We start from the raw sequence: 22993 nt of genomic DNA, 5'->3' as shown, positions 1-22993 counted from the left end.
AATCCTTCTGAGAACTGCGAATGAATCTTGACGAAAGTGGTTGAAATTTCATCGCCTTTTTCATGTAGCACACTTGAAAATAAATAGAAAAAAGCGAAAGGGTGTGAAGACGGCAATTACGAAGCGTGCAGATAAATGAAAAAATAAAATAAAACTGAAAGAAGCAAGGAAACGGCGTAACAATGCAGAGAGCTCGCAGGCATCTCGCTGAATAACGTTTGCCTGCTGGGCTTCGTTAAAAATAATGAGATGCCTCGATGCGGCGTCAGCTCTTTCAATTTCATAGAATCGTCGAGACTGTGTCAGCGCAGCTGCTGTTTCTTGCTGGGCGCTGGAGAAGAGACCCTTGTGACGAGCACTTGGCGAGAGTGATTTTTGTTTTATTTATTTATTTTTCTTCGCATCGATTATCGCACGCGTCACCACTTTCCTTTTCAATACGCTGGAGACCGCTACTGGAGAGTTTTTTTTTTTCTCTTTTTCTTTCTCCCGTTCGACGGCACGGTGCTGCGTCGCAATCTCGTCCCCCCAAAGACATTCTTTCGTCTCCCTGAAATGTATTTGGCCCTCCGCTTTGCGCCAGAAGCTGTATTCAGTTGAACTTCTGCATACGTCCGCTTATTAATTGAACGTGGTGCTGTCAGGAAGGATCTGCATTCAGGCCGGAAATAGAGACAAACCTAACGTTGGATTCGAGGCAGGAATGTGCCCCCTCGCTCAATGTAGGGTAGAAAACAGGGTACGGTTCCAGCTGTCCTTCCTACATTCAATACTTTCTCGCTTCCTCGGCGAACACTTGAATGGCCTGTGGAAAGTGTTGTGCTTATCCGACAGGCGCACTAATATCACAGATCGTTGTGAGCTCAAGGCTTAGCGAATATCGAACGCAGGCTACAGAAGACATTATTCGCGGAAGTAAGCGAACACAGGAAAGCGACGTAATTTCCTACGTAATGGCCCGACTTTCGCAGATGGAGCTCCGGCATGCGTATAACTAAAGCAGCCTAAATGCTGACTTATACGGCATACAGAATTTGTTCGCTCTCTGCCGTTGCAATATTTTCGCATTAAACAGCGGCCGCTGGGACACCTGCGCGCTGCTCGCGCGAGTCATGGAAACATGAACTGCACACTAAGTCGGTTTAGTCCGACTCGAAAACCGGATGTACCGTTGCAGCAAGGTCGTTTTTTGTTTGTGTGCGCGATGCAGCGGACGCCCGCTTGAGCATTCATTCTCGTGTGGAGTCATTGGATGCGGCAGCCCCGTTGGCTAATGGGGGAGCTGCATTGAGGGCAACGTGGCTTTATGAGCGGCAGGCATCCGTTTCGCAAGACCGCAACAAGCACGCGAACCCAACACGCCCGGAAGCGCAGCCAGTGTTTCATGCTCGAGCGCTATTGTCTGTTGACAGAAGCTGATGAAGAAGTCAACAGCTGTTCGTTTCGTTATTTGTTGTTTTGTGGGCGAAGATGCTGGTATGTACTTGCAGATACAAATCACAAATGCTATACCTGAACGCAAAAGGTATTGACAAGAGATGAAATTATGAAATGTATCATTGCTCTTGCAATGACTAAATGCTTTGATTTAACGTATAGTGTCCTGGTAGCGGCGGAAACACAAAACGTTTCAATAATAGCAATGAGCGGCTAGTTGGATTCACAAAGCTTGATAAGCAGCCAAAAAAAAGAAAAAGAAAACTGAGGAGAGTTGCAAAATGGGCCTAGACTCAGGGAACAAAGCCCGTGGTTTTAAATGATGGAATTACTGTTACGCGAATGAAAAGCTGTCTTGAACTGCCGCTGCTGGTGATAGTGGTGAAATGGAATTCGAGGCAGTAGGCACTATTGCAGGGCACGGGAATAAAATGTGAAAACTAAATGGCGTCATTGGTAACTTCAAGGGGTGTACGGTAGCGCGATTAAAAGACGGGACAAACTAAGACACACAGGAACACACACAGCGCTAACTTCCAACAATGTTTATTATCGAAAAGCAGGTCGTACTTATACACTCAGCCAACATGAGTCACAGCCACGTGAACAGATTAAAAATCAGAGTGACACATTTTTGTGATATGTTAAGCTATGCGCAAAAATTTCAGCTCTTTTTCAGAGAGAGCCAATGACGGTTTGCTGATACATGAATCTCCTAGGGCATCAATCTGCTCGGCTTCTGTTATAAGTCTAGTGAGTTCGCACTTATTTCTACCGGTAATGATTGTTGATTCGAAGAGAGGGGAGCACGTATGTTGCTTACAATGAAGGGAGAGAAACCCATCTGAAACAAGTTTGTCGACTTTATTTTTGTGTTGGCGCAGTCTATCATGAATGCATCTTCCCGACTGTCCGACGTAATACTTCTCACACGATAAGGGTATCGATATATAATTAATGTCTTACAATCTCTAAACTTCTTCCTGTGTTTAACTTGGAAGCTAGGAGCACTTTCTTTCTTTTCTGGCCTTATTTTCCTGCACAGGCTGATTAGTTTGTTAGGTGCAGAAAAAACCATATCAGTGTTACCTCGGCGGGCAATTTTCTTTAAGTTAGCGCTGTGTGTGTTCCTGTGTGTCTTCTTTTGTCTCGTCTTTTAATCGCGCTACCGTACTCCCCTTGAAGATGCATTACCAACAAGGCCACATTGCAACCCTCGTGTTCATTTGTAACGTGAAAGTTTGAGAGGAGTTGTTTTATGGATGGTAGCATACACCCAGTTTTCCCAAAATTATGTAGCCTATAAGTGTAAGAAATTTATGAAAATCGAGGAATCCGTTGAATATAATGTGTGCATTGCAGATACCTATGATGTGTCATTATATGAACACATTTTATGGCCTTATTTATTGCTTGATTACTGAGAACAGAGGAGCGCTTGCTGGCGCTAATTCGTCGGTCGACAGTCAGTACTGTATACATCAGCCTGGCTCACGCGCCTATCAGGCGAGAAACCGACGAATCGCGCCAAGGGCTGGTGAAGTGTATAGGCAAAGGAGGCTTCCCAATAGAACGAGTTAATCAGTGGTGTACTTAGGAAACGCCACATCTGCCGACTAGCAACTGTAAAAGCTCCCCGCTAAGAGAAATTACTCCCTCACTAATATTATACACAATTAGGCTCTCATTTCCGCATAATCTAAGCGGCAGCTTCTGCCAGATACGTAGTCTGAACGCGTCCGCAAGGAAGCGACCACTGTCAGTTACAAGAACGCAATGTGGCCATGGGGCAGACGAGCCAATCAGCGCGGGACAACAAGTTCACGCGAGAGCTAATGAGCAGGCAGTGCGTGCGTGCTTCTTTACGATGTCCGACATCGGTGTTAACGCAGTCGAAACTGCACCTATAAACTGGCCCCCTTCAGTGGCAGCTCTCCCACGCGCTGTCACCTAGCAACCTGATGTTGAATATAGACGTTTCGACCGAGCCATCCCCTAGTGCTGTGAAGGAGATTGTCGCATGAGCGCGCTATTCGAATTCGCGTATTTAGCTTAATGTCAAAAACAGGTGACCACAAGTGCCTCAGGTTTGAGCTGCGAAAGAGGCTCATCGCAAAAACTGCGCCACGAGCGCAGTGCATGGGCGGAACCGTGGCCCGAGGCGCGCGTGTCACGGAACAAAATGAGCGCCGCGATTTAGAAAAAAGTAAACGGCAAAATAAAAGCCGATGCGCGTACTTTTGTGGGAAAAATGAAGGGAATACGCCAGGAGTGGGATTACGTTTGACAAATGGCGCGGCCCGCGGCGGAGCAAAGGATGGAATGATTTCATGCTGGATGCTCTTATTGGCATTGCGCTGAATTGCAGTTTCCGACGGATTTATGGGGGCGCAGTAGCCACTGGCTTACGTTAGGACCACTTCTGTGTGCCCCAATCAATTTCAGTTTATTTTCTTTCATTTCGCACTCCTTCATCACAGCTGCTCCGAACAATGACGCGGCTTCGCAACGAAAGAAGCCTGACAAGTTTGTCCCCCTTCACGGCGCCCTTTGTGATAACCGCCTGCCGATTGTAGCGATTAGAGCAGCGCACTTGTATTTGCCGAGTTCCTTGCGCCGAGGTAAGATTTCTCGCAGCAGGAAACTTCTGCTTCACTCCTTCTTTAATGACTGTTTCGTGGGCGGCTTCGGTGGAAAGGCATCGCGGCTATGAAAACTGATGTATTGAAAAATTTCTTACTTTTGGCGAAGCCTCGTGTAATTCCGCGCCGTTCATTTGCCTGTCTTCTTCTGCTTTATCTTGTAGGCTACCCTTCTGGTAGAAGAGAAAGAAAACAGACCGCGTTCCGCGTAATTGTTGTGTAGTCCCTGCCCGAGTCATTTTCGGAGTATGGTATGAAACATTGCGCCTATTTCGCACTTGACTGTAAGTTATGGCTCGTTTCGAGTATTGCGGAAATTTCCTTTCTGATTCCGAAATAAGCGAAGTACACGAGATGCTTTGCATTGCCCACAATTATTGAGTGTTGCCGTTAGACTTTGCCACAGGCGAGAAACCTATTCTTTTTTGTTACAAATACGCGGCACCAACGTCGTTGAGATTAAAAGTTCGCATAAATACGAAATATTGCACGAAACTTCAGTCTGAGTAAGGCTTGAGCCCAATACGCGCAGGTGCTTGGAAATGAGAGACAATGAGCTTTAATCACAAGCATGGCTCAGTGACCTAAAGAGCAACGGCGTGGAACGCGAGAACTTTAGAAGTGTATTCAATTGTGACGCCCAACCTGTTACGTTGAGTCAAATTCTGCCTACCTTACATGCGCTTGGCACATTTTAAAAGTGCTTGTACCATTTCGGATGCCCTTGAAAAATTAAAGAAAAACAAACTTGAAAAGATTCAGAAGAGACCATCCAGCTTGTTCTTGTGCTTGTACAGAAGGTAGCACAGTTGTACACTGGCGATGAAAAAGGAGTTGTGTTGGGGTCTTCTATCTCGGAGATATTCATTTATTGGGAAAACGAGAACTGACAGGGACAGTTTCCTTAAGTTACAGTTGCCCCTGTGTTACGCATGTTAGCGTACTGATCACACGTATAATATCGAGAAATTGAGTACAAAGGCATGTACCCAATACGAAATACGTGGAAATATGTGGAAATTTATTTTTTTTAGTCGTCGGAGTAAAAAGCCTTCGTGCCGCAGCCCTTTATATTGCGGGCGGGTGTTTCGCCCGTTTGTCACATGGCCTCTCCTCCTTCTTATACAATAGATGATGACATGTAGCTCAATGGGTGGTCAGTTTCTCGCTTCGATGGCTTATGACGCAAACAGCCGCTCTATGAAAAAAAATTCCGATGGAGAATTTTGAATCCCGGTCTCACAGCACGAAATCCCAAAGCTCCACGAAAGCACAGCACAGGAATCTCTAAAGAAATATCTGGGGCAACTGAACTTTCGTGTTGACAAATGGCTTATAGAGTGGTTGACGATAAAGTGCATCCATAACAGCTGAGCTTACCGCAAGATGGATTTGCCATTGTACGCTTGTGCATCATGATTGAGAAAAGAGGACACGGCATGTTGCTGTGGTTTTTGTTGTTCTTTGTCAGCGGCGGAAGTTTCTCGCGTCAGTAGGACGCAGAGACATTTTATAAATTCCCATGGCACTTATCTGTGGTTATACTCAATCGTATACTCAGGGTGATGGTTACGCCCAAGATTTGCGAGCACTAGAACAGACGAGAGAGAATGTTTTTATTCAAAACCAGAGATTTTTGGCGGCGAGCATATGACCTCTGGCATGTTACACTGCATAGGGAAAGGGTGTGAAGAAGGGTCAAGGGCGAAGCTTCCCGCAAATAATTCTTTGCCGCGTAAAAGGTATGCACGTTGCTGCGTACGTAATGGCGGTGCAGACGAGTTCGTACCGTGTCTGCTCTGTGGTGAGGGCAGCTTTCAGGCATCGACGCAAGGCGTTGGCGTTTTGGGCTTCTTTATTTATCGAATAGAGTGATTCTGTGCGTATGAACAGATGTCTAAGTGAAACTTGTCGTTGTTTATTAGCTGCGGCAAAATGGGAAATTTGGCTAAGTTCCCGCTGTCGCGACATTGTAGATGTAAACAAAGCTCTCAACAAGAAAACAATATGGAAATAAGGAAATTACGAAAACCTTTCAAGCCGAAGCAAGTAAAAAAAGAAAGAAAAAGAAGCCTCCCTAGCGAAACTGCATACTAAGAACAGAGCTGTAAGGTACAAATATAACTGCCTAATAAGTAAATAGTGCGGTTTACAAAAGTATAAATATTACATGTCATGTGAACCAATGCGTGAACTGTGAAAACGCGAGCACTTAGCCTCCAACCACGCGCTGTAAGAAAAAATGCTGTAAATGACAGGAAATATGGCGGCAGCTCGATTTCCAATCATTTGAGCGTTAAATGGACAACAGGCCGTCATCTTGTAAGGCCTGTACCAAAATGTACTGCAAATGGCAGCCAATTAAATCGCGCTATTATCACGAGCCAATCGTTTCTTTCTTTTCCTGGTGGTATTCGTCCCACTTTGTTCACGGTAACAGTCACCCCTTTTGTTCACGGCGATAGAGAAACGTGTATCTGATAAAAACATGAACGTTAAGTTGGCGGCTGGTTTTCACAGTGTACTGTAATAGTAGAGTTCGCAGTTAAGTGCGCAAGAAGTCATGAAGCGAGAAAGTGATTGCAGCGCTAGAGTTTAACTACCCTAACATCACTTCGCGGTGCTGTTGTTATGAAAACACAGAGAAGGAGTATCCTAGGCACTCGTTACCTCAATTCTTCTCTAAGGAAACATGCCTGTAACAGAAAAGACCAACGAGGCGTTTTCATATTAAAAACGGTAATTGTGTTCCCATTTGTTTTACTCGCAACATGGTTAGGAAACATAGGATATCATAACCCTCATGTGCAGACACTACAGCACTCTAATGGACATTCATATCAACTAGGTATCTATTTTCTGCAGTGTAACTCTTTTAGCTTTCAGTTACGCTTTTGTTCGTTAACACATTATATATATATATATATATATATATATATATATATATATATATATATATATATATATATATATATATATATATATATATATATATATATATATATATATATATATTGACACGTGTACATGTTGATCTTTCCCGGGTGACCATGTTTCACCGCTTAACAAATGCTATCGCACAGCGCAGGACGCGCCTGCATGTATAGGAAGTTTCTGGAATGTTATCGATGCTTCTATCCGCTGTCTGTTAGCGCCGAAACTTGTGGTATCTGATTTCATCGCGTCACGCGAATGGTGTAGCACTTTGTGGAACACACGCGGGTCCCAGCGATTAGTCTGGAACATTCGACGACTGCTGTATAAAAGCCGACGCGCTTGACCCGCTGATCAGATTTCCGACGATCGCCGACCGTGTTCGCCGCTGTCGTTGTGCTATAAGTGTAGCCTGTTTTTGTGGGCACAGGTTCGCCTAATAAAAGTTAGTTTTGTATTTAACCGTATTGCTACTTTCTTCACCGTCACTACCACGTTACAATATATATATATATATATATATATATTGCCAAAGGAAGACGAATACGGTCATCTCGGCTTAGCACGTGCTGGTCACCATCTTAGTCTCTGGCTGCGTTGCTCTAGTAAATGCAGTGTAAATAGACTTTTTTTTTTTTCTGTGTCTCTCCGCACGTAACATATTTATGGAGGTTTGCGATCCCCGATCTCGCCACAGAGCTCCGCAGCGGTCTCTACACCGAGCTCTTTCCGCACGTAACAATATATATATATATATATATATATATATATATATATATATATATATATATATATATATATATATATATATATATATATATATATATATAAGTTCTATTTTCCACAAAACAAAACACAGTATTGCCGCGGGAGAGTGGGGCACAAAGCTGCTCGTGGCAGCTTGACCAGCCTCGAATAGAGCGCACGATGGTTAGGGCCAGTGGGCTTCAGATTACAACGGTACCTGTTACTCTCCGGCAGCCCTTTATAACTTCATATTTCGTGCCATAGCTACTACATGCCATTTTCTTTTAGTTCTTTCGCACAAGCCTCAATCAGAACTAAAACCAAAAAAATAAACATACGAACCTCATCTGTACTTTCTCTTTCATATCTCAGTCTTTCGTGCAAGAATGGCGTGTGCCAACCGCCAATAGCTTCTACGCCAGTTGTTCTCTAGGTTTTCGATGGCATGGGACTTCAACTATTGTACGCGTATTCATAACATTTCTTTTGATTGTAGGCCGAAGAGCGATTCCATGTCAGGACGTATAATGAGTGCAAGAGTACCATGAACTTGGCTGTAGTAAGACGAAATGTCGAATGCTCGTTGTTTTCGGTAGATAAATTGTGGGCACCTAGCGAGAAACAGCTGGTCGCAACAGGAATCAACATGCTGTTTATCTATACTTAATGCTCCCAGAAATGTTTTATACACGGGAAGGCACGTTCAAAAGATTCTTCGACTACATAGTAATAAAAAAAAAAATTTAGATCCCCCTTGGAAAAAGCTTTCTGAAGAAGATCATAGCGCGGAAGTAGAAAACACAACTATAAGAAAACAGATGGAATAGAGTTCGGTCGTGTTCTTGCTTCCAGGTTCATCGCTACCGCGCTGTACTTCTTTAAATTAAATACCAACAACCGGAGTAAGAAGTGGTATTTATTCGTGTGAGTAACAAAGAAAGTCAGTATCGGTTCGATTCCGGTGGCGAAAGGAGGCGACGGCGGCATAAGATAATGTTGCATTAGGCTGTTGCGAAAAATCTCAATGCCTCGAGCCCTACAGCAGGAGCGGACGAGTGGTAGAGCGTAGTGGACCAAACCCGTCGGAAGCAGTGATATCAGAAGGGAATGTGACCTAGTTGGCAGAACTGAGAGACGCCAATCGTAGGCGGACTCGGTTTCGACCTCCTTCAGTGAATAGAAGTTATCAGCTGGCAAACGAAACAAAAGAGCTGAGGCAGAGGAGCAACATTTACTAACACTCATGCTTGTTTAATTGTTACAAAGAGATGACGTGGAATGAAGTCACAGAACAAAGGAAAACACGAACTTCAAGATGTGGGCGAATTTACAGCACCAAAGTAGTTTACTTGCGTGAAATGAAAACGACGAGTGACAAAATGAAGGCCAAAAACTTTCACGCTATGCAACAGGTATAGTACACTAGAATGCACAAAAGTTACAATGCAGTAAAAGGCAAGGGGTAAATTATACAGTTGGGTGCGCTAGCCTCGGTAGCAACCAACAAGATCATTTTACAAAATAAAGGTCCCAGAACGAGCACTAACCTGAACTCTAACGCGGACGTATGCTAACATTTTGCAGGGTTACTGCTTGTCTCCCGTTTTGTGCAAGCTTCGAGTGCGTATGAAACACTCCGTTGCATGTTGTAATCTGATGGCGTTGCACTTCGTGAACGCTGCTCGTGGTTGTGTCTGGATGCTTGCTGCTCTCGCCTAGCCCGCGTTATAATAGGTGGCCCCGCTCGGTAGTTGCGCGCCTCCAGGTATAGTCTCCGGAAGCGTTTTGCCGAAGCCTACGCATCAGAACGCCATTGTTGTAGCCGAGGCAGGGGGACACCGCGTCCTCCACTGTCGCCGTCGCTGCTGCTGCTGCTGCTTCTGCTGCTGGCGCCGCTGCTGCCTGGGCCAGTGATACCGCTTGTGCTCGAATCGCAGGAAGTCGTTCTGTGCGTGCGTGTGTGCGCGTGTGTGGGCCACCGGTGACTGACGTGTATTCTGCCTCTCCCCCTTGCCCTTCCTTCCTTCTTCCTCGCCTTCCTCCTCCTCCTCATTCAGTTCCGTCATCTGGTGGCGGGCAAATTTCAGAAGGACGAAGCGCTAGATGATAGGAAGACGACGGCCGTGTTGCATAGGACGCTAACCGGCGGTTCCCTTGACAAAAGCGCCAAGGTAAGGCCTCCTCTTCTTCTCCCTACTTCGTGCCTTCCTCTCTCCTTCGCGGCGTCCTCTTTTTTCTTCGTATGGCCTACCATTGAGGCACCTTCTGTCGTTCCTCGAGGACGTGGGGCTGTCGCGTAACTTGTGAATGCACTGCTTAGCTATCGCTGACAGCAAAGGGCACTGCGGCAGCCTCGACCTTCTCTCTCTTCTTTCTTATTTATATCCCCTTCCCCAAGGCGCTGAGTCGTTCTCCTTAAAGGGTTGCAGAAAGTAGCGCCTCTTCACAATCACCCTCTGTCTCTTTCTGTGGCCCGTCTGCCGAACACTGCGCGTCTACACCGGCCCCGCGTGCGTTTGCTGTCATCGGACAGTGGTGTTGTGTGTACCGAATGGCGCGCTGCTGCTCGCGCACTGTGCCCGCCAGTGGCGACCCTGGACGTGGCATACGTTATCCCCGTGCTTGTTGACACGTCGTCTGTTTTGATCCTCAGCCACTGTTTGCGTGCACAGCCTCTTTGCTGCATTCGTCCGTTGTGTTGCTTGGTTCGTCGACGTTGAACCCTCCTGGTGTCCCGTCCGGCAAAGCCAACAATGTTCACTCTCGGAAACTGTCTTGCATCCGCCCTCGTGCCGCTGCGAGCGCTCGTTTCTTACCGCAACTACAACGTTTTTGACCGCCACAAGATTACGTGTTGCGTGTGAAAACGTGTGTGTCATAAGTATCGTACTGTTTTCACACCCAATGATGCATTGAGTGCACCCGCGTTCCATAGTGAACCTGCAAGCACTTCCACACGCCTTGTTGTAATCATGCGTATTCGTGTATTGCTGTGAACTGCGAACAAATTGTGAATATTTCTTTAGGAATTCTTGTGGAAATTCTTGCATAGGTAAGTAAAGCACAAATCATTACGTGCAGAGGTATCTTACGCGTCTGAAAGAGACTGGCCTCATATTATCACTTCTGTGACCACTGACCTTTAGAGCGGTGATAAATTGTCTAAATGTCAATGTCATCAGAATCACACCTGTTCTTAAACGAAAGCTATAGCAATGACCACTCAGAGGTAGGCGTAAAAGTGGCCGCGTTTATGCAATTATTTTAGTTGCTGAGGAGTTGACCTTTCAACACTTCCCGCTTCATTTGGGCAGAGAAAATGTCAAATTCATGAGTCTCTACTCCGTGAAGCCGTTCGCATCATTTTATCGCCAACTGCAAAAAGTCAGGCCACTCGCAGTGAATACTGCTCACACCAACCGTTCTATTCTCCGTAATGCTTTGCAGCCCTCACTAGGTGTGAAAGTCAACGCTAAAGAAACATTTCAAACGGAACTAACGCGCATGATTATTGGTGTTTGATGCAAATAAATTGAAATTAGCCATAGCTTAATAGGTGACCTGTTTTCATTCGCCACTCGGAGGCTCCTATCCACTTTGTGAAGGTGTTTGGCCAGCGAAACTGTACTATCCCCTGATCCGATGGGCAAGTGCGACGTTGCCTTGAACTAGGTCATGCCGAGCTTGAGCCGTTGTGCATATTGACGTTGCTGTTTCTTTCATCACTCATCGTATTCGCGCTGCTCTTCAGGCGTCCTAACCGTACGTGGTTTGCTTTGGGCAAGAACCGCTGCCGCCTACCTAGCCTGGGCACGACGCCGTTTTGTATATCGACGTTGCTGTTGCCGTCGCCGCTCATCGTGTTCATGCTGCTCTTCGGGAGTCCTAACTATGCGTGGTCTTTCCATAGCGCTATCAGAACACAGATGAAATTAGTTGCTAGGCGGGTTCTTTTACATACGAAAGTCTAGTTACGTCACTCCTTAGTTCGTATGCTACACTTGCCGCTTCCCGGTAACTGCAGCTTACGCAACCATAGTCTTTACCGGGAAACGCTTGCAGCGAACGCTGCACACGAAGGCGAGCTTTCTGTTCTTTCCTTCTTTCGCCCGCACGGACGACGACGACGCTGCCGCGGATGCGTGGAGGCTAGCGCCATCTGGTGGTGGTGCTAGAAACCCAGTAGCGCACGCCTCTCACTGTGATTGGTTGAGTTCTTGCACACGGACACGACAAATGCATTAGGGGGTAGCGGTATACAGCTTTGCTGCAATACATATCACAAAATACATACAGCATGCCCAAAATACATATAAGATGGAAGCATGATTCAATAGTACTTTAATAGTATAGGTATTATTTATGTAAATGTCCGCATTGTCATTGTTTTTCACACAGGTAAATAAATATCGCAAATGCATTATGGGACTCGGGTTACTTACTTTATTTGCTCTAAGCAAATGTTTCCGCCTAGATCGCCTTTCCGGGAAAGAAAAACAAATAGATTGAATCAAAAATGCACATTAAGTATACCCATGAATGCACCTCTGCAAAGATTTCGAACTGTACCCCTAATTTTTCATCACCGATTCAATGTTTTCAAGGTACACCTATGAAGAAATCTCATGTAGCTGTAATAATATGAACGGCCCATGAACCTTTCAAAACATATACTAATAGATCTGTGTTACACTTCTTCAATTTTTGTTTATGAAGAACAACGACAATGCTATTCTTTACGGCTCAACAATATTCAAATTTACTAACAACCAAAGCTTGAAACAATATAATAATAAATGAAGAACCACTAAAACCACAAGTTCTTTGGGATACAAACCCAAGAACGCTAAAAGATACACCCGCTTACGATGTGGTTAACATGTTCAGCAAATGTTAGGTTACTATCAAAATAGAAACTTAGATGTTTAGTTACATACATTTTGTTCAACAGTGTGTGATCCAAAGTGTACGCAAAATGGAGAGGGCAGCTTTTTCTAGTAGCAGAAGTTAAAGACGTTGTCTTTTTCTGCATTTGTAAGTAAGCTATTAGAGCCGCAGCACTTCGCCACTGAATTAACATATATGGCAAATGAATGTTAACTTCCGTAAGACTGTCGTTATGTCCTTCTCTAATATAGCTAGCCCGTTCTTTTTCAGCTACGAATTTAATGATAATTTAATTCAACGCGTTTCTTAATATAAATATCTTGGTCTCACGTTCACCACTAACCTGTCCTGGTCAAAGCACATTGATTCCATTACGACTAAAGCTCTACAGAAACTCGGTTATTTACGTCGTACTCTAATTCTCCGCGCGACACTAAATTACATTTATATAAAACTATTGTTCGCCCTATACTTGAGTATGGTAGTATCGTTTGGAATCCCTACTAGCAGTACGAAATAGAGTTGAGGCCATCCAAAGGAATGCCATTAGATTTGTCTACCGACGTTATGACCACCAGTTCTCACCATCATCAGTAATGTCCTCACTCAACCTAACATCTCTCGCCGAACAGCGACACGTTAATTCTTTAAAATTTTTTCATGGCATTATTCATTTATCTTGTCGCCTCTTCAGTAATGAATATATCACCTTTGCAAAAATCTCTTCTAGTAGGGGACATCACCCGCTTAACATTACACCATTTTTTTACACGCACTAATACTTTTAAGTATAGCTTTTTCCCTAGAACAATTGAAATATAGAATTCGCTACCAGAAATCAACCGTTCTCTCCCATTAAATGAATTCTTGTCTGTGCTCCCTCAACATTGCACTTGAACTTTCTTTTTTGTTGCCTATTGTATTTTTTTATTGTATTATAGTGTATTATCCACTCCTGCTATAGCCCCACCAGGGGCTGCAGTATGCATAAATAAATAAATAAATAAATAAATAAATAAATAAATAAATAAATAAATAAATAAATAAATAAATAAATAAATAAATTTGTAAAGCAAGATGGTACCTGCTGTCTTTAACAGGAGAGAACAGTGCTATATCGTCAGCATACTGTATCAGTCTGACATTTGGGATGCAAGGAACGCGATAATTCATGAACAAATTTTAAAAAATAGGCTCAGGAATTGAGCCCTCGGGTACACCGTGGCTCGCCATATATGATTATGATAAACTTACTGATGCGCAAACAAAATGTTGACCCTACCGCGCGACTTGAAAGTATCAACCATTCAACACGGGTACTTCTAGGCTGTGGACGGACGGCCAAGTAACGCCTGGTGTCTAGCAACGCGCACTGCCGCTTCCTCGGTAGCTGCCAGAGCGCGTAGAGGCAGGTGCCCGCGCTTGCCGCCGGTGTCTTTATTGCGCTGGCTCGTGCCGATTGCGGGCATACCTTTTGTCGAATCTCAATACCGCCGCGTTGGAAAGCGTCGGAACAACGGCCGATCCGAAGGGAAGGTTTCGTACGTGTTGGCAATCGCTGACCACTGCTGCCGAGAAGCTCCTCTAACCCGTTTAGGAACCATCTCGTGTACATTAGATTTCCCACTGTATCGTGTGTTTGTGTCTTTCCATCATTCTTCTTGTTCGTGAATTTTGCCTGCTTTGTGTACGCCTCACGTTTTAGTGTTTCTCTCTTTCTCTATCTCTCTGTGTGTGCTGTATTACATCCATTCTTGATTTCCTTGAAGACTACATACAACAGTCTTCAGAGCAGTCCCTCTCTTAATATGTTTTTCTGTTTTAATCTTTCGAGATAATGCTAATGGTCTTACTATTGTAAGCATCACAAAAAAGGAAGGAAAAAGCGAACTCCGTCTCAATTTAATATGGACTGCGGGAACTGGCCTTCAAGCACACACGAAGGCAATCAAGAAATAGATGGAAGAGCCCCAATAGCCTCGTTTACATAAATGCGAGTTTCGCATCGCATCGAATTTCTAGCGCATCGCATTCCTGTAAACAGCGGTAGTGCGCTAAGAAGGCGCTTCGCATTGATTCGCCAGGCGAGGGTAGACTTATGGGCGTGGCTCCACTCACGCATGTGGCGCTACGTTCTCAGGCGAGTTAATGTGCTACATGTAAACGGCGGCGCGTCGCCTTTCTCAAACGCGCTTGGAAAAGCGATTGGCAGTCTCTTCCCCTTTCCTTGTGTGTTGTCTCTTTCCTAATCTGAAGTGGGAGCGTTCGAATGCTCAATGGCACACATGTAAGCCTAGTCACGTTGACCAGCCTAATTTTGTAATGCAGAACCGCGTTTACCTTAGGTTGAACTATTGCGGTTGTGCATTGAGCGAGCTTGCATATAGTTTCCAGTCACATTATGGTATATACTAATGCTCTTAGTACTAAGATGGCATAAACGTGTGGGGATAGCAGTGGGGGGAAGGGAGGTGAAGCCGCAGTAGGGCCGTTTGCTTTCACATACCCTTTTCGTTAAAGCAAGGATAAGAGCGAAAGCCTTGCGATTTAAGAGAGAGAGAAACAAAGAGAGAAAGGTTGAGTCTGCATTTCAGCGAAAGCCTATTAGCCCCGAGAAGAGACCTACAGGGGCGCTGCGAGCGCCACTCGCGTGACGTCGGGGCACGGACTCGCGCCTGTCGTTGCTGCAGTTCGGGCGGTGTCCGGGCGCCTTCTGCATCGTTTCCGTTTGTTCGTTCAAGTTCCCTATGCTTGTGCATAGTGCATATCCCGAACGCCAGTGCTCTTTTTTTTTTTTACGTACGTGTTCTTTCATACGTGAACCATGCGTGGTGGTAATATTGATGAGAGCTGGTACAGCTTCCAATAGAATTTCTTTCTGCACGAAACTGCGTAGCAATTATTCATTGCAGTATGAAGTTGTGTTTTTTGCACTTTCATTAAGAAAAGTTTCGGCATGTCACCCGGTTCACGCTTGTTTGAGACAACACCACGCAGAAGGGAACCAGGAATCAGCAACACGCTTAAGCAGGGAAGTGCCCAAGTAAATAAAGCAAGAATTGTGCAGAATGAGTCTCGACGATTACGCATGCAAGAGGCCGAAAAGAAATTAATGAGTAATTTAGCGTCTTTCATATTTACCCAGAAATCAAGCAAGACTGCAAGCCAGAATAACTTTTCTTAGTTTTTATTTATTGCGATTATTTTTACTGGACTCCAAGTTTTTCAATCCCCTAGTGTTGAACTTTGTTCATTTCGTTCATCCAGTAACATGCAACACTCCTCGATGAAGTAACAGCTTCGCTCTGTCTTCTTTAATTGTACTTCCGTCCAAAAGCCTCTCAAGCAGTGAAGCTTATTATGTGCAAAAATAGACGGTAAATTAGAGAACTATGGCGGAGGTGGAGGCTTAAGATGGAGGGGGGGGGAGGGGGGAGGCTCGTATTAGTTAATTTTGTACATATAAGAAATGGAAACGTAAGTGTAGTGATGACGTTGATATACTCGTTTAGACTGTAGATAAGGAATTCGTTTCTTATACTAGAAACGAACAATTGTGGAAATGTGTCCTTCGGTAGCATTAGCGCACTGCGGCTTTTGTTCTTTTAGGACAAAGGTGTAGCTTTTACTCTTTCCTTTCATATGCCTGTTAGGTGCTGAAGTACTTGGCAAATGCTTAACCGATTTTAGTTAAAGCTGTTACGTTCGAAAGCAAGGATTAACTCCATCGACTGCTTCCAGAATATTTTTTTTATAAGGAAGTTTTTTCTAAAACTCCCAATTTGCACTACGTTTCTATAGGAATTGAACCTGAAAAATTAGAACCACCATGCAACATCGCAATAAATTTAAGCATCATAATTTCGAAAACTCCGTCAATGAAAGAGCCACACGGTCAATGCAGACAGAGAGAGAGAGAGAGAGAGAGAGAGGCAAAGGAAAGACAGGCAGGTTAACCAGAAATTATCTGCGGTTGGCTACCCTGTATCGGGGGAGGGGCAAAGTGATGCGATAGGTGAGAGGGGAGAAACAGAACTAAAAGAGAAAACACACACACACGCACACACATGCACGCACGCACACACAACACACACACGTGCCCGCGCCCGCGCACTGTGACGCAGTCTGCGAAGGCGTTCCTAGTGTTACGAATTGTCGCCGTCCAATCCTACGTCACACAGTGTGCAGTCACAATTTGCCACAAAGTCCCGTGTCTTTTAAATAACGCAGCAGGGCCTTCATAGCAGATCATGGTGATGTTCGCTTAGACCAATTTCCAAAGACGTTTTCCGTTATTGGACGCTTGTCCAGTTGGTCTACGGTGGCTGAGAGGGCCGCTCTTTGCGGGTTCAAACAAGGGCACTCAGAAAGAAAGTGTGCGATTGTTTAGTTGAATCCGCAGGAGTCACAAAGTTGGCTGTTGGCCATTCCGATAAGAAAGGAGCACGCATTTGAAAATGGTACTCCAAGCCATAGAAGGACTAGAAAGGTGCAGTTACGTCGTGGAAGCTCGGGCGGAATACAGAGCTGTAAATTGGGGTTCAGGGTATGAAGGCATGAACTTGTGAATTCGGATGAATTCCATTGAGCCAATGTTAATTAGCATGCAGGGGCCCTATAACGTAAAACTATTCCAATATGTTTCTATTCCAATCTCCTGACGTCAAATTTGCGTAACCACCAACGCAAGCACCGGGCGGTCACCCGCGGGGTCGTCTGAACAGACCAATCAAACGCTCTCCTCGTTCATAAGATGTCACTTTTGTTTGCTTGAAAAACGAATAACATTGCCTACACTGAGCGGCTTGTCGTATTTAATTGGCTGACAAGAGGCGAGGAGAACGCTCAAGTGGAGAGGGATTCGATGGGGCCGAGCCACTGCACTGAAAGTCGATAACCGGATGAAGAGGGTGGTGCCGGCCTTTACGATTGGTCGGCTTTCCCTTACTTAGCTTGCGGTGGCTGGACGAAAATCGCGGCGGCATGCAACGGAAGCTCAAGAATGTTGCTAAAACGGACCCTCAGCAAAGAAGAGTTGGCAGAATGACGGGGTAAACGTGCCGAAAGTGCTCGAAAACGTTACACGGCCACGCAAGAAGTTTTATTATACGCAAATACACCCATGCTCTCCGGCAGGTGCGAGCAGCCAGCGTCTGAGCGATCGGCGGCAGCGATCTTCTATTCCTTTCGGAACGGGGCAGCCTGCGGCTATTCCGAAGAAAATTCAGTTTTGTTCGGCATATTAATGCATCTTTATCGCGTGCACGTCACTTTGACGCGGTGAGTTCTTGCGGTTTTGTGACGTCGCGTTACAGGCAGGTGAAGTGGGTGCAGCCCGAAAACTTTTTACCAATAGCCGAGGGCTAATGGCGAAAAGGGGTCGAATCAGAAATAACTGTTTTTTCTTTTTTCTGGCAAACGATGCATAATCAGTGTGTACACATCATATCAGATGGGGAGGTGTCGCACTTTTCGTGACGTCGCGTGACAGACAGGTGAAGTGGGGGTGGTCAAAAAAAGTTTTTGACCAATCGTGGAGGGCTGATAGCAGAATTGGAATAGAAAAGTTTGGAATAGTTTTACGTTATAGCGCCCCAGGTGCGGAAAGTTTTTTCGCTGTTTCGGCTCTCGAAAGAGGAATGGCAACGCAGTTGACGCCGTCATGGGCAGATCGTGCAGCTGCGTCCGCTCGATTATTTCCATGTATGCCTCAGGGACTAGGCAACCACTGATATACTATATCGAGTCCTTCGTCACTATGAGATTTAGATTGAGATTGAAAACTATGAGACTGCGGACTTCCCTGATCTCTGCGATGAGCTGCTCATGTGATACATGGCGCAGTGCTGAGAGTACACTCTGTAGGGGTGCCTTGGAATCACAGAAGATTGACCATGCATGGGGTGGTTCCTCCTGAAGGAAATGAAAAACCGCACGCAGGGCTACCAGTTAGCGGCTGTCGTTGATGACACATGTGTCGTTAACCTGCCAATAATTTCCAAACTAGACTTTTGTAACTCTCGAGCATCATATGAAATAATGATTTCAAGTAGTCTCTGCAATAATGGGCTGCTTTTGTCCGCTTAAGGTGCTCTAATGAACGCAGTATGTATAGGGAATTGTGATCTCTGTTTTAGGCGCACGGTTAGAAGTTTGTAAACGTGGAGGTGGGCTTCTTCTTTTTTTTTTTGATCTCGCAACTTTTGTAATTTTGATAGAGCATTTACTGATAAAACGCTGAACTTGCTGCAAGCGGTCGGCTTAACTTATTTTTCTTTTAAAAAGGAAATAAAGTTCATTCATTCATTCATTCTTTTGCATAAGTAAACTTCATTGAAGCCTGTTACCTGGTGAGAACTTACGAAAGCATTTCTTTGTGTTGCATTTATGCGAATATCGAGACCGGAGTTGGCTTCGATCTGGAGCTACCTTCTAATGCTTACACACGTGACCTGATACGTACATACATCTGACGCTACGCCGACTATTAAATGTAGCCTGTGAGAGCGCTTCGGCATTCATTTGCAAAACGTCCTCATTATGTCGTGGTTGATTACATCACACGTGCTCGATGCAGCAATCTTAACTTCAAGTGCACTCTTGCTTCAGTGGGGGGTCAAGGACAACGGGCTCATTGCATTTACCCTTAGATGGAAGGACGTTGGCTTACGCAAACAATGCTCCCAGTTTTGGATATGTGCAACCGATGCTTAAGGGTTGGCCACTACGCCGTTCGATCCGAAATTGATTTTGTCATTATGCAAACGAGGTCTCTTTTATAATGCTTTTCCTTACGGGATGTCACTCCTGGTTTAGATTTTGTTACTCCGTCTTGATGAACAGCATCTAAGAAATAAGTACCGACTAGGGCTCTCTAGCGGTGTTTTTGATTGAAGCACACAAGCGTGTTCCCCGTTAAATTTTTTTCCAAAGCTGTCCACGATACATATTAAAGCGAATGACCCTCTTGTTAAAAAATGCCTGTACGTGCATCTGCGGGGCTCTATAAAAATCAATTTGTATTGGACCTCTGCGTATGAGCAGGCGTCGGCCACGCCCAGGTCTTCCATTATCCTGCCAGGACCAGTATACATTAACGGGGGTCACAACCTCATGCTACAAAAAAGCATAGGGTGGTAAGGTGGCCGCAAGAGTAATTGATGCGGAATGTTCGAACATAGCTGTATCTCTAATGGACGCCTCTTTGGCGTCTCCAGATTGGTGTATCCTGAGCTTGTTTATAGTTGACGCTATACGTCGGGTTTTAAGATGCGGCGCCTGACTCTCAGGCGGCTGCAACACCATGCTGTGATTTTTAATTATCATCTACCGAGGCCGCAATAATTATTTCAGCCAAAATTATTTGTCTCTCTTCTCTTGCTTATAGGTAGAGTGCGCATTTATCTTTCATACGACGATGAATTTTCCCTCCGGTGCTAAGCAGTTCAAACAGTACACTATTTCTCTGGAATCATAATTTTGGGCAGTCGGTCATACCATTTTATTTGCTACTGCGAGTTCATATTGGCCTATCGCTTGTTTTCTTTCTGCCTGCAACTCTGGGCAAGCAATAGTGAGTTTTTTTCAGGATGTAAGTCACGGCTTTGTTACGCTGAAACGCCGCTATGATATAAGATTCCCTAAACATCTTAACATGAACCGTCTCATTCAAATACTCGTGAATCCAGGTGGTCTCAAGTTATTTAACTTGCAGCGAATGCTTGGTAAGGCGTTGCTTAACTAAACATGGTAAAATTTGATCGACAGATTTTCCGCCGGTTTCCGCATTATTCTGAAATTTCTGGTCTTGTTTTTTTTTTTATATATGTCACATTTAGCTGGCAATCGGAACTCAGAGAAACATGTGCATTCGTAGGTCATACCAGCGTCTTTCAATAGTTGTAATGGAAAATATAGACGGACCTTTACCATACACGTGTATGTTGTGTATTTTTTAATGTTAGAAATGCATTAAAAAAGAAGAACCTTTTGACGCGTAAAGTGGGGGGAGCTAAATACCGGTGGAGCTCCAAATAATAAATGCAAAGACCGCATGGATTATTCCAACGACCAGGTGAAAAAATAATGTCGCTCGTTTAGGTTGGTTATAATAACAAAGTCTTCGTTACGGGTTACACTTTAATAGAGATATTTCGTGCCGGTCTAATAAGCAATATAGGGTTTTGTAAAGTCATCATCATATGTAGCTTCTTGCCTCCAAGACGCTGCAAATGGATACACTGCAGACTCGTTGCAGGCTTTGTCGAAGGTCGCGGCGGCACTGTCGGCATCAGTAATTTATGATAACACTGGTACAGCGCCTGAGATTTCAAGGTCGTGTGTACGAGGCACTTCCAAGCAGGAGGAACACAGCGAGCTGCACAACACCACCACGTTGGCAGCCACTAAAGCTCCTTTTGCAGCGTTTGTCCAGATATTTGTTGGGGAGTTGTGAAAAGGATGGAGTCAAGTCCTTGCTGCGCTGATGGAACGTTTCTTAGTCGTTGTTTGTCTTTCGTTAACTTGCAGTTCTCCGACTTGTCAACAACTACAAAGTAATGTGTTTTACAGAATTTTTATCTGTTCACATGATTACTTTAAGCCGTCAGAACTCTTCCGTGCACGTATATACGGGACAGATTTTCTCTTGGGAACCTGGCATACAATACGATCGTATATACATAAAAAAAAACTAAAGGTAGCTTCAGAAGAACCTCCTCCATCTTAGCCTAGCGACAGCACTCGCAATTCAATCTTCGAACAGTGCCACGTGGAATGTGTGGATGGCACGGGAAGCAAACGTCTCTGAGAGTGACGCGTGACGCCGTTCTCACTTGTTGGCTTGATGCGCGCAGATGGCGGCGGTGACGTCGACGACTGCGTGCGCGCCCATCACCTCGCACACGGCGGCGCACAGCGGCTCCCTTCCGGAGCTGGCCAAGCAGGCCGCACAGGGCGCGCAGGCCGGCATCGCGCAGGCGACAGCGCACGGTGCCGGCCAGGAGCAGCCGCAGCAGGCGCCCCGCCGCACCGAGGAGCGACCGCACCTGCACCTGGGCTTCGCCGAGCGGCTGCACGGCCTCACAGAGAAGCTGCACAGCCACCTGCGAGGAGAGGGCTCTGATACCAGGGGGCGCACAGGTACTCCTCCTGCTTTGTGGGTGTCATCCCCTTCCACGGTCTTGTACCTACCACGCTGCTGCCGCAGTGAAACGCATTTACAATGGCCTTGGAAATTTTTGTTTTATTCAACTATATGGAAAATTCCGGCGCATTTAGGCCACCGCCGTCGGCGTCTCCGTGATGTTCCGCATAAAGATAAGATCGTGGCCGCGAGCCGTATGCTATGGATGTGAGGCTAAGGATGGGGCCTCGCTCTCGTGCGCCCCAAGGAGAAGGCGTGCCGTGTTCCATCGCGCGCAAGGCAACTGGCGGAGAGGGGGTGGTGGGGAGAAGCGTTTTGCTTCGGCGGTGGCTGCGTATGGCGTGGCGAAGCGCGGCTGCGTGGGCCCTGTCTAGAAAGTCATCTGCGATGGATGCCGAGTCTACGCGCACCGAGGGCTGTTAGCTTCGTGTGCGCTGTGTTCTCTCCGCTTAGTTCGCGTTGAAGCGACAGGTCAATTCCCTCGCCTCTGCTGCCGCTCTTCCTCACGCCAGCTTATTGACAGCAAGTGTTCGCGGTCTTCGAGCGAGCGGTATTCGTGTTTGCCTGTGTGCGCGTGACGCCATGGCTGTTAATTAGTAAGCGAATGTTGAGAATTACATGGCCTGTAAACTACTATCCTTACTACTATCCATCGCCATGGATGCTTAGCCTTTAGGGCGTAACTGCGGCATTGTTTATAGTGCGTCACCTGCTGTGGCCTAAAATCACGGGTGGAACTCACAAGGCTGATCATTCGTAAGAAGTATTCAGTTGGTGGCCCCCTTTGCTAATAACATGTCTACCGTCACAATTGGCTGGAACTTGCTCTTAGGAGCAGTTCTATCGTGAGAACTTATATTCTTTCTTTTTATTTGCCTTTATCCTTCATTATTAATTGTTTCTTTTTTATTTTCCTTTTTCCTTTTCTTTTTATTCTTTCTTTGTTTTTCTTAAGTACGGAGCCATAACAAACCTTAGCTGGGAATTCCTACGTGCTTTCGCCGCATTTCTATTTCCGTTCAGTCTTCACCACTGACCCTTGAGTCTTATCCCCACGGAACCAAAAGAACTGGCTCCTTCAGTGAGCTTCACTTACAACGTCTATAATTTTCAATCATCATTGTTGTTCTCACAACGAAGTGCACGAAATTGCCGTCCCCTTGAGCCATTTGTTTTTGTGAGCCTTTGTAGTTTTCAGCAT

At 45.4% G+C, this 22993-nt stretch overlaps 1 protein-coding gene across 5 annotated transcripts in view; it reads left to right on the top strand.

Annotated features, from left to right (window-relative positions):
• Positions 1–22993, top strand: part of Dgk (diacyl glycerol kinase 1) — a 650907-nt gene that overhangs the window by 552573 nt on the left and 75341 nt on the right. For 4 of the 5 annotated variants that reach the window (XM_075691755.1, XM_075691752.1, XM_075691754.1 and 1 more), the window contains 2 exons: positions 9818–9931; positions 21503–21788. In XM_075691755.1, the coding sequence (XP_075547870.1) occupies positions 9818–9931; positions 21503–21788 (400 nt within the window). The remainder of the gene's footprint in view (positions 1–9817; positions 9932–21502; positions 21789–22993) is intronic. The other variant, XM_075691753.1, reaches the window with a different exon arrangement.

Source organism: Dermacentor variabilis, chromosome 5 (assembly GCF_050947875.1).
Source record: "Dermacentor variabilis isolate Ectoservices chromosome 5, ASM5094787v1, whole genome shotgun sequence".
Taxonomy (NCBI): Eukaryota; Metazoa; Arthropoda; class Arachnida; order Ixodida; family Ixodidae; genus Dermacentor; species Dermacentor variabilis.
This window is presented reverse-complemented; position numbering and strand designations above follow the sequence as displayed.